The 13,060-nt window shown below is 36.7% G+C and overlaps 1 protein-coding gene across 2 annotated transcripts in view; it reads right to left on the bottom strand.

Moving 5' to 3' along the window:
• Positions 1-13,060, bottom strand: part of Pir (pirin) — a 103,968-nt gene that overhangs the window by 1,276 nt on the left and 89,632 nt on the right. For both annotated transcript variants that reach the window (XM_026396730.2, XM_026396729.2), the window contains exon 9: positions 4,036-4,102. In XM_026396730.2, coding sequence (XP_026252515.1) covers positions 4,036-4,102 — 67 coding nt within the window. The remainder of the gene's footprint in view (positions 1-4,035; positions 4,103-13,060) is intronic.

Below are 13,060 nucleotides of genomic sequence, written 5' to 3'. Positions count from 1 at the left end.
CCTGCAGAGGCTCCTTGCTGCAGTCTGGCTGGGAACAAATCATGAGCCACTGAAGCAGGAACAAACTTTATTTCTGAACTCCACCAGCACACTCCACATATGCTCCCCGGGGAACTCTCCCGAATGCCACGCCACTCCTCCAGGAACCAGCAACCGGAAATATCCCTCCTCCGGCACTTCCCCAACCAATGGGAACTCTCCTGGAATCCCCGCGAGAGCTCAAGCGGAACTCAACGGGAACTCCGCCAGAACTCAAAAGTCATCATCTTAATGGCTCGCTAGCGTCACCTCTCAACCACTACTTCTGGCAAAAATGCCATGCGTCATCCCGACTCGGCTGTGGCCCTCAACAGCTCCTGGCATACCTTTTCTGGAATTCTCTCCACTAAGGGTCTTTCTCTGGGAGACCCTGACTTATATATAACTTCATTACTTCAAAGGAAATAACACATTCAAATTTCTTAACCATTGTTAGCATATCAACAGGGATTTGGTGATCACTGTAATTTAAAACTTGAAAATGAAGACACAGGATAATATACCTGACTGATGTTGATTATCTTTGGGGAGATTGTGGGAAATAGAATCCAATAGGAAGAGAAAATTCAGTAAGAGCCACGTACATTCATTCATTTGTTCTATCTATTAAGTATTTATTGAATGCCCATTAAATGACAGTCATTTTGCTAGAAGCTAGAGACACAGAGGTGAAAGATGAATGACCTCAAATTTATCACAGACATAAAAACAAAGTAAAAAATCAAATTACAAAACAGTGTGATACATGGAATAATAAAAGTATCTCAAATCTACAGAATCCATACAGAAAGAGGAGGAGGAAGGAGCCAAGAAAGGATTCAGAGAGAGTAAAGTTCAGTTGAACAGAGAAGAATGGCACTGTCAGAACTAGCATAATACTGGGGGAGTTCAGGATAGAGTCATAGTGCTGCAAGGAGGGACTGAAGGGCAAAAATGAATGGGGATCTGAGATGCAGGAAGAGGCCAGACACTTTTGGGCTTTGGAGGCCATCTACAGGAAGAAGTTTGGACATAATTATGTAGGTGATCAGAAAGGGTAAATAGGAAATAACATGATCTGATGTGTAGCTTCTAAAGGCAACTTTGCCATCGGGGTAGAGAAGCTGTCTGGCCTGGAAAGCTGAGTCAGTCGATGGTGGAGCTAAGGGTAACTGACATATAGGACGCAGGAGGCTGTTGGTAGACAAGGAGTTTGGCTCTGTGTATTTTGACACAGAGGTATTAGTGACAGTAAAATGGTTTCCCAACAGAGAGGTCTTTGGCACATTGTCAGGACTATGGATCTGGGGCTCATGACAGAAATTCCATCTGGAAGTGAAGGTTTGAACTGCATCAGGCAGAAAAGAATGAGAAAGACCTTATATGCTGAATAAATAATAAATCCAAAAGAGGCCAGGTGCAGTGTCTCGCGCCTGTAATCCCCAGCAGCTCGGGAGGCTGAAGCAGGAGGATCATGAGTTCAAAGCCAGCCTCAGCAATGGCGAGGTGCTAAGCAACTCAGTGAGACCCTGTCTGTAAATAAAGTACAAAATAGGGCTGGGGATGGGGCTCAGTGGTTGAGTGCCCCTGAGTTCAATTCCCAGTACCAAAATAAATAAGTCCAAAAGAGGACCTTGGAGAAGCCAACTTTTTAAAGGACACAGAAGACAGGGACATGGAAACTGGAAAATGAGATCAGGCCAAGGACCGATTTCCTGCACATCATAATTTTCCTATAGTTTGTTCTTGTGGAGCACCACTATCATGTACAAGCTATTTTTCTGTAGTATGCTTCTGGGATTCAATTTTGACACTTTGTGGGGTATTCTGCCATGTCTCTCAATTTATAATGCTCACATAAATCAAACACCTGGAAATCTTACTAAAATTCCTATTTTGATTCAGGAGATCTGGGGTGAGGACTAGGATTCTGTATTTCTGATTATCTCCCAACTGATGCTAATCCTGCTATCCCTGGACCACACTTGGAGAAATGAGCTCTGATACACAGGGAAACACTAGAAGCTTAGAGCCCTGCAAAGCCATGTTCGGGAAGCTTCTCTCCTCAGAGACTCGAGAAGAAAACAGAATCAAGAAAACATCTTGGTGACAAGAGGAGCAGGGTATTTATTAACTAATTCATGAAAACAGTACTAGTTCTCACTTAGTCGAGAGACAGTTGTGGCTGCCTTTAAACATTCTTAGGTAAAAGGAAAACTTAAATTCTGAGCTTTAGAAGCTAAATAAACAAAATAGGCAAACAAAATGCTTTGTTTCTTAGTAACTGATATTTTAAGAGACATACTATTTTGTTAGGTTGATCTGAGTTTGTATTTGTAGGCATACCTAGTGTCCCTGTGTTTCAAGCCATTGGAAGAGGATTCACATATATAAGTGTACAGTGGTTTTGAGCAGTCCCCTTTAGTCTGTTACCTAAGTCTTTTCTGTACCAGGGACTGAACCCAGGGGTGCTTAAACACTGAGCCATATCCCCAGCTCCCTACCCCCGCTTTTTTTTTTTTTTTTTTTTGAGACAAGGTCTTGCTAAATTGCTGAAGCTGGTCTCAAACTTGGGATCCTCCTGCCTCAGCCTCCTGAGCCTCTGGGATTACAGGTGTGTGCCACCATGCACAGTTCTGTCACCTAATTTGGTTGGACCCCTGTTTTTCATTACAATTGCAGAGGAAATTGCCTAACTTAAAAGATTTCAATCCCACACACCTTTTTCCTACCTAAATTCTAGTCTCTACAAATAGAGATTATGGCCCTACTCAGTTTGTATGCAGCCTTCTTCTAGAAGAACAATTTCAATGCTGTTAGGTCAAGATACTACTAACTTTTGGAGTGGAAAAGTTAATATGCAAAATGGATGTCATGAACTATAGGGGTTATTATTTAATATGCCTGCTGAATTTATTAATAGAGCCAAAAAAGAATATTTGTAGGACAATCCATGTTCTTTAAACTTATGATCAGCTGGGGTTTATCTGCAATCACTGTGTATATCTGGGAATTCATGTAAGGCAAGGTAACACAATGATGGATTTTAATGCATGTTGAATTTAATAATTAGTAAAGCAAACATTTGTTTTGTAGGTATGCATCTAAATATTAAGTTGGGTTCTAGGTGCCTTTAGATGTTTCTCATTTAATCAAACGCCAATGATATGAGAAAATCAAGATTCAAAGAATTGAAGTGACTGGGTACTTAATATCAAGATTTTCTGCCTCCAAGTAATAGTACTACTTCTACAATGTCATAGTTACCTTATTCATTTTTGTAAGTAAAGAAGAATGACTTGACTATTATAGAAACTTTCAAAGAAATATTATTCCTAAGAGGTCCATATTTTCACTAAAAATACAATAAACTATAAGGAAAGTATCTGCTATGGTTTGAATGTGGTTTGTCCCCTCAACTCATGTTGAAAGAAATTTTTTATTGCCATTGTGGCAGTATTGGGAAGTGGTGCCTTTAAGAGTTGATGAAGTCATTAAGAGGGGCTTCCATGAGGACCATACTGCTGCCATGCTCTTGAACTTGGCAACCTCTAGAACTGTGAGCCAAAATAAAACTCTTTCCTTCATAAATTATCTCACCTCATATATTCTCTTATAGCAACAGAAAATAAACTAAGACAGTATTAAAACCACTATTTTTTTTGTAAAGATAAAAATGATATTCAAGTCCCCAATATACTGCAGAACCTTTTTTTCAAGTTGAAATCCCCTATGATACAATACAAAAGCACTATTTGATTCTTCCCATAGCTCTAAGATTAATGTGCGACATCTAAGTACTTACATTTTTTTCCAAAAAAAGCAGAAGTTAATGTAGGAATAAACACCAGATATATATTTTCCTCTGATGGTGAAGAAATGAAATAAAATCTTTAGGTTCATTGATGGAGAGTGAGGACGAACATCTAGCCAGTCTTCTCAGTAAATCTATACATGTGCACTACTCTCAAAGAAAAAGAAAATAGACCAGGAAAATCAGCATCATTTTGGGCTTACCATGTTGAACAACTGGTTCTCTTAATGGCTCCCCAGCAATTAAGACAAAATGGCTTCTCTCAGGATCCTAAAGTTAACAAGGAAAACATATAAACATGCTTGGTTTTGAATGTCAAATTAGGAACGATTTATAGTTGACATGCTAACTAAATGAATGATGTTCATACTTCTGAGTACAAATTCCAAAAATATTTTCTGGGTAATACTCATTATGGAAACATTTATTCTTTAAGATATTTAGTAGTAACTAGAACTAAAAAATAAATTCAGGACACCAAAATATTAACATTCTCAAGTTTAAAATCTTTAACTGGAAACATCTTCATGGCAAACTATGTGAGTGACTTGGCTTGTTATAGAGTTCACTAACTAACAATATAATTTTTAAAAGAAAAGATTACTTACATAAGTCCAAATAAAATTAGATTTTATTTACTTTTGACATTTATTACTATTAATGTAAAATATGCCCTAGATATGTTGCACCAAATGGAACCTTATAAAAACAGAGTATCCAAGGAACATCTGCTCAGGCAAGTTTCTTTCCAAAAGGGTCCTATTTTTTTTTTTTTTTTTTTTTTTTTAGTTTTTGATTAGAATTGAGGATTTGCTGGGTACGGTGGCACAGGCCTGTAATCCCAGCAGCTTGGGAGGCTGAGGTAGGAGGATTGCGAGTTCAAAGTCAACCTCAGCAACAGCGAGGTACTAAGAACTCCATGGTACCCTGTCTCTAAATAAAAAACAACAAGGTACATGTATGAAGACTTAAATTGGGTGTCAACATACTGTATATACAAACAGAGTTACAAAAATTGTGATATATATGTATTAAGAATTGTAATGCAAAAAAAACAAAGCATAAATAATGTATAAAAGCATAAATTGTCATGAACATACTTTATATTTAGAGATAAGAAAAATTGTGCCCTATGTTTATAATAAGAATTGTAATGCTTTCCACTGCTGTCAGGTAGTTAAAAAATAAAAACTAAAACAAAATAGGGCTGGGGATGTGGCTCAGTGGTTGAGTGCCCCTGAGTTCAATACCCAATACCAAAAAAAAAAAAAAAAAAAAAAGAGAGTGAATTGAGGATTTGATTTTTCCCCCTGAAAGTGGAAAAATATTAATTATAATATCAAGGGCTAGTATAGATGCAGGGAAAGACACACTTTGATATATCTTTTGGGATATTTTGAAATTGGTGCAGTAGTCCTTCCAGAGAACAATTTGAAAATATGATTCAAAACCTCCAATATTGCTGATGTCCTCTAATCTAATAATGCCAGTATCCCCATTGTAGAGCTATTTATTACAGAAAAAATTAGAAACAGTTCTCCAGTAATGAGGGATTGGTTAAATGATTATACTTTTTTAAGATGAAATATTATATGGCCATTAAAAATTTTCTTTCAACAAATACTTAAGACTGTAAATGTTCATAATGTATTGTAAGTTTTTAAAAATACCACAAAATGGTGTATGAATAGTATTTTTCACTTTTAGGAAAATAAAAATACCATATATTGAAAGAGTAAGGAACAGACATACCAAAATTTCAGCATTGGTTCTTTCTGAATAATGAAAATTAAGGTGAATTTCATTCTGTTTTTCTCTTTTTAAAAAATTGCTCTAATAATGTGCTGAGTGCTAATTTTAAAAGTTAAAAAGAGGGGCTAAAGGTAGAGTTTGGTGGTAGAGCCCAGTACCCCATAGAAGTACCCCAAAGAAACATAGAATGTATAAGAAAAAATTATGTTTTTTTTAAAAAGTTTGTGTTTAAGGAGTTATTTTATAATGCAATGCATTCAGACAAAAAAAATCATATGACCATGTCATTTTATAAAATGACATTAATTAAATATTTTAAGTAATTAACACGTTAACTGTCAGAGTCCTTTCTCTCCAAAATTATACTTATATCCTATATGAACTCTTCAACAAATTTACTTATTCCAAATGGTGCTTTGATTTGAAATTAAGAAGAACTGTAGTTCTGCTGGAAATGAATTACATACATACTTAGATATATGTGGTGCTGCTTTGTGCCCTCACAAAGTTAGTTAGCATGCTAAGAGAGAGTGCTAGTAGGTTCCAACTTGTTCTCATTTTCCTCCACAGTATTACCCGTCCTTCTTCCTGACTGCTAACCCTGCTGACCAAAAGCAACCCCAGAACCATTTTTCAGACTTTTGGCTGCAGAACTACAGAGTCTTTCAGTAGATTCTCCATCAGTTTCCCTTCTGTGGCCTCATTTCAGTAACTGGATGTGCTTTAGTATTCTAGATTAATTGGATTTGTGACTTCTCTGATTTCTCAACTTCTGCTTTTACAGTTTGATTTCCATAGTTTGTCCCACCTGTGAATCTTTCTCCAGGGAGCTCTCTTGTGACTGCCATCTTGTGAAGAATGCCAAGCTAGCCAAGCGGGAAGGCCACATAAAGCAGAACTGAGGCACCCCCCAAACAATAGCCCCAGCTGAGCCAACCACTAGCCTGCGAGTCACATGAATGACACCACAGAAAACAGCAGATTCTCAATGATTGTGAAAAAGTATAAATCATTATTGTTTTAAGGCAAAACATTGCAGGGTGGTTTGTTACTAATAGGTAGTTGAACATCATGTATTTTTTTAATCTTCTCTTGGGTTTATCTAATTTAGAAAAAATAAAAAGCAAAATGATTACGTACATTTTTTAATATTTAGTTTTTAGTTGTAGTTGGACACAATACCTTCATTTTATTTATTTTTATATGGTGCTGAGGATTGAACCCAGGGCCTCACACATACTAGGTGAGCACACTACTGCTGAGCCACAACCCAGCCCTGATTATGTCCTTTTAAACAAAACCTTGAAAAATTCTAAAACTTCACCAATTTCCTAATAATTCAGCATTTACCTAAATATCATACCATTATTTTAAACTATATCATATATTTATGTACTTCTATTGACATAAAGTTTTAGAAATCATCATAATGTTTCCAGTCCCAGATTTATTACTGGATGCAACAAACATTAATAATTAACTCTTTACTTTTCCATGTATTTAATCAAAACTGCTATATTTTATAGGACTGAAATTTGTTTCTTGTCCTGGTCTTTCAACTTCAAAAAAATTAAATGGGAAAGTAAAGTAGATTGTTTCTTCAACCCCAGGGCAGGTATCATTTAATAATCCACTTAGTTGATTATTTAATCACTTTTTCACGTTAAAAAATATTTGTTCAGGACTGGGATCATGGCTCAGTGGTGAGTGCTTGCCTCGCACGTGTGAGGCACTGGGTTCGATCCTCAGCATCACATAAAAATAAAATTAAATTAAAGAAAATTTGTTCAATCATTCCCAAGGTGCATATTTATGCATCATTATCTTTTCAATCCATAATCCAACTAGCTTTCAAAATGTGTAAATGCGAACCAGCTGAAAATCAAGGAGTAAACCTAAAACAGCTTCTGCTAATTTAAATGTTTAAAAATAGCTGGCCTAAAGCCCATTAACTAAAATTATTTCTTCAGTTTTAGCATAGATCCTCACTCAATCCCTACTTATTCTTGCTTGATACACAATTCTAACTTTTAGACTTCATGGTTATTAGATTTATAAAAGATGCAAAGCAAGACAGGAAAGCACTACTGTATAACAATACAAAAAAAAAACTTGACAGCTTAACATCAATGACGAAAATGAAAAAGAAAAAAAAAACCTATGAAAAAGAGGCACATGAGCTTAAAATTTTGTCTAGACCCACTTAATATACAAGCAAGCAAGCCCTGAAGACTTCATAGTTGCACAATATATACTGATAACCCAAGGTTATGAATAAGTTAAATTATGCATCATATAAGTCCACAGGAAAGGGAAAGGTTCCTCTTTCTTTTTTTTTTTTTGAAATGCATATGACCTCAAGATTTTATTATCTAAAATGAAGCACAAAACTGGATTGTTTGGCCCTTTCTCTTATCTCCTTCCAGTTCAAAATACTTGCTTTTCTTAATACTACCAATTTCTTAGATCTGTAGTTGGGTTCAATACACTCAAGGCTCAAGACAATCTTTACAATTTTAGCCTTCTCCCAAAAAATTGGCCTAGTCTACCCACCATAGCCAGTGTTTCCTGTCATAGTGCTACTTTCCCTGGGCACACAGAGAACATTTACCATGTTTTGGGGAATGCTTCTAGCATGGAAAGAAGCAGGGAAAGGTTTCTATCTGAAATGATTTCTTTTTTTTTTTTTTTTCAATGTGACTACATTAGTTTTAGATCATAAAAACTCAATAATAATTTTAATTTTAATTAATTTTTAATTTAATTGTCACTTATCACTAAAGATTCATTCTTTGATGATTTTGGAGAGATGAAATTTCAGTGCGAAGCAACAGACCTTATTTATAAGTTGATCTGAAAGAGGAAGTCATTTAATAGTGTTTGGGGGTGTTTTTTAGTAGGGGCAAGGAGATATACTTGAGTTCCAGGGTCAGGAAGCAGAGGAGAAAGGATTAGGGGTTAAGAGAAGAAAGGCTGATCTCCTATATGGTGTATGTGCTTCTCATTTCTTAATTCAAAAGAGATTTTTCTTGAGTGGTAAGCATGTCCTAAACTTTGGAATGATAAAGTCTTGAAAATAATAAGTTTGTTCTTTTGATATTGCTCAAAAAAATGACTTTCCAATTATTATTCGGGCAGGAGGATACAAAGACATGTGCATTTTGTGTGAAAATGCAAAACTATTAAACTCCTGGGAATTGATTGGGTTTATCTAATCACTACAGAAATCCACAGGATGGTCCACATTTCTTTCAATGACTTTTCCACAAATTTAACCTCTGAGTGGTGGCTTCCTCTCCTGTAATCTAAACTAGATCCATTTTGTGTCTTTTCAAAAAATATATATCATTTTTGCTTCCCTTAACTAGTCTTCTTTGGTAAACTCTGGCTATTGTTTTGGATATTCAGTAGAGTACTGATGTGATTTGAAATCCCAGTTACCGTTATCTTGAAACTGCTCATCTACAGTGACCTTGCAAATGGTGGAAGATGATGAAAATCATGCAAAAGCAAAGAAAATGAAAGACCTGTTTAAGACATGAGTTCTGGCGTGGCTCTAAGTAAACGTCTTTGTGGGGTTTAATGAAAATACAAAGATAACAGAGGCCCACTTACTACACATAGAATAACCACAACTAAAATTCATGATCTTTGGGGGCTGAGGTCATGTCTTTTACTTTAGTGTACATTTTCAGAGTTTCTGGCTCAGAGTTAGGCCCTTTGCACCTTACTTTAAAACTTACTTTTTAAAATTTTTTTATTTGTTTTAATTAGTTACACATGACAGTACATTGACCTTGACGTATCATACATTTGAATCAGATGGGATATAATATCTCATTTTTCTGAGTGTACAGGTTGCAGAATCACATTGGTCATGCATTCACATATATACACACAGTAATAATAATGTCTGTTTCATTCTACTATCCTTCCTATCCCCTCATCTTCTCCCCTTCCCTCCCATCACTTCTCTCTACCTAATCTAAGGTAACACTATTCTTTTTTTTTCCTCACATCTTCATACATATATTTTGAATAACAATGAGGGTCTCCTGCCACCATTCATGCAATTCCCCTTCTCCCTCCCTTTCCCTCCCACCCATCCTCCCTATCTAATCTTCTTCCCATGCTTATTCCTCCCTACCCCATTTTGAGTTACCCCGCCGCCCCTTATATCAGAGAAGACATTCGGCATTTGTTTTTTTGGGATTTGCTAACTTCACTTAGCAAAATCTGCTCTAATGCCATCCATTTCCCTGCAAATGCCATGATCTTGTTATTTTTTAGTGCTGAGTAATATTCCATTGTGTATAAATTCCTCATTTTTTAAATCCATTCATCCATTTAAGGGCATCTAGGTTGGCTCCACAGTCTAGCTATTGTGAATTGTGCTGCTATAAACATTGATGTGGCTGTGTCCCTGTAGTATGCTGTTTTTAGGTCCTTTGGGTATAGACCAACAACAGAAATAGCTGGGTCAAATGGTGGTTCCATTCCCAGCTTTCCAAGGAATCTCCATATTGCTTTCCATATTGGCTGCACCAATTTGCAGTCCCACCAGCAATGTATGAGTGTACCTTTTTCCCGAATCCTCACCAGCACTTATTGTTGTTTGACTTCATAATGGCTGCCATTTTAAAACTTGCTTTTAATAGCTGGGTACAGTGGCACATGCCTGTAATCCCAGTAACTCAGGAGGCTGATGCAGGAGGATGGCAAGTTTGAGGCTAGCCTCAGCAATTTAGCAAGGCCATAAGCATCCTAGCAAGAGCCTGTCTCAAAATAAAAATATACAAAGGGCTGGGGATGTGGCTCAGTGGTTAAGGCCCCTGGGTTCAATCCCCAGTACTAAAAGGATAAAAAGAAACTTACTTTTAAAAATTGCTTGTTATTCCATAAGTATTATTGCCAAGATATGTCTTGAGTTCCACTGATACTAACAACAGATGACTAAAGTCCAGATGAGAGTCCTATGATTCATTTAATGTGTTAATAACTTCTAAACTATGCCTTTCTTGGTTTGTGTGATTGATTATAAATACAAAGTTTGAGATAACAGCAGGACTTTGAGAATTAATCAAAGGGCATGCTTTTGCTATAGTAGCATTTTTCATAGTCACATATTACATTAAAAATGACCAGAAAGGAACTGAACTTTAGCATAGCTTAATTGCATACACTTGTTCTTACTAGAATTCATTGTTTATATTTTTTAGGCCAATGGAAAGATAAAACAATTAACTGCTATCAGTTTTTAAAAATTAGTGGTTTCTTTCATCATGAAATTTTTACACATAAATAAGCAAAATTTTTTTCTCTTTCCATAGTTATTTTTTAAAATATTTATTTAGTTGTAGATGAATACACAGTATCTTTATTTATTTTTATGTGGTGCTGAGGATTGAACCCAGTGCCTCACATATGCGAGGCAGGTGCTTTACCACTAAGCCCCAGCCCCTCCAAGGTTATTTTAATCAAATATTATATATATATATTTGGTACCAGAGATTGAACTCAGGGCACTCAACTACTGAGCAACATCCCTAGCTCTATTTTGTATTTAGAGACAGGGTCTCACTGAGTTGCTTAGGGCCTCGCTTTTGCCGAGGTTGGCTTTGAACTCGCAATCCTCCTGCATTAGCCTCTCAAGCCACTGGGATTACAGGTGTGCACCACTGAGCCTGGGTCAAATGTTGTATTTAATCAAATATTCATCTCTTTATTTTAGTGAATTCTGCACAAATGGTGCCAGTTTGAGAGACTGGTTACTCCCAAGAATGGTTCTGAAGATAGTCAATGTGGAACTGATTGTCTACCTCAGTATACTACAGGTGAGACTGTTAATAATAAATAGAAAACTAGTATAAACAGGGTCTAAAGGTGAGATGGAGTTTTTCATATCAAACTTATGTGCTCCTTATCATAGAGCCATCAGGACAAACATCACTCAGGAGAAAGTTCAGAGCAACAACTGGGAGGCCCAAGCAGCAAAGGGAGCCTTAGCCCTTGAAACAGGCCATTCCAGGGTGACTGGTACTAGTCCAGGATGAAATGTCCTGGGTAGCCTGAGGTCGATTCTAATCTCTAAGAACTCTGAAAAATCTAAGTTTGTTTTGAAACCATTGTGGTTTGGGCTTTCTCTAGGAAGTCAAAGGGTGTGGCCAGAAGACTCTTAAATCTATCATAAACCAAGCCCCCTGCAATTCTTTCTGCTACAACAGACTGCAGAATAATGGCCAAGAAGGGTCCCTACAGGCTGACATGTGTTAGCCTGAGATTGGGCAAATAAAGGCTGAGATGGAGGAAAGGAACCTGATAGAGAGAAGGCATGGTTTTATACATTGTTCTTGTCTTGCCCTCCTTTCCTGTCCTAGAGATTGGCCCCTCTAGAGGAAACTTTCCCCATCACTGTTAACCAAGGGCATGATGCTGAGATGAAGTTTGAAGATAAACCTGGCTTATAGCCTGACTGAGTCAGGGTCCCTTTGGGACTTTTTTTAGCTGTAGAAATTGCCTTCAAGCCTAGGTAGGGTATGTATAGATCCTTATGATATAACATGTATGTGATATAAGTATCTGTTAAATGAGGTATTTGGATCAGAAAACTCTCCAGCTACCATTTTTGGGCACCTCCAATATATTATACCAAGGATTGGCAAGCTTTCTCTGTAAAGGCCAGATAATTTTAGGTTTTGTGGGAACACAGCAACTCAATTCTACCTTTATGGTGTGACAGAATCCATAGACTATACAGAAAAGAATAGATGTGACTGTGATACAATAAAACTTTATTTATGAAGACATATTTGGATTTGGCCTAGTACACATCATTTACTGACCCCTGTGCTAGATATAAATAGACTCTTAGATCATTCCAAATATTCTTAACAATCTCTGCAGTTGGCCTCAGTTATTTCAATTTTTTATATCTTTTACTTAATTAATTAATTAATTATGTGGTGCTGAGGCTCGAACCCATGGCCTCGAACATGCTAGGCAAGCACTCTACCACTGAGTCACAACCCCAGCCCCTTATTTCAATTTTTAAAATTTTTTAAATTGTAAGTTGTCATGATACATACCTTTATTTTTTATTTATTTATATGTGGTGCTGAGGATTGAACCCAGTGCCTCATACGTGCTAGGTGCACTGCTAAGCCACAACCCCAGCCCACTAAAGTGTCATAACAAGCAAGTGGCAAAGCCAAGATTCAAATCTTTACAATCCCTTTCCTGATGTTATCTAGGGGGAAATTTCTACTCTCCTGTGGATAGAACATACACTCTTTAAATGCTAATTTTTAAAAAACATTTTTTAGATAGAAATCTTTCTAAGGTTTGGATGGTGCAGGCTATAGCTTATACACAGAACAATGGCAGAATAGTTCTTTGAACCAGGAGTGCTGCTTTCCCATGCATTGATGATTTTTAGCTAATTCCTTTCTATCCCAGTTGTCCCCTGGGCTCTGACTC

Source organism: Urocitellus parryii, chromosome X (assembly GCF_045843805.1).
Source record: "Urocitellus parryii isolate mUroPar1 chromosome X, mUroPar1.hap1, whole genome shotgun sequence".
In the NCBI taxonomy this organism is placed as follows: domain Eukaryota; kingdom Metazoa; phylum Chordata; class Mammalia; order Rodentia; family Sciuridae; genus Urocitellus; species Urocitellus parryii.
The sequence above is the reverse complement of the archived record's forward strand: the minus strand, read 5'-3'. Positions and strand labels throughout refer to the sequence as shown.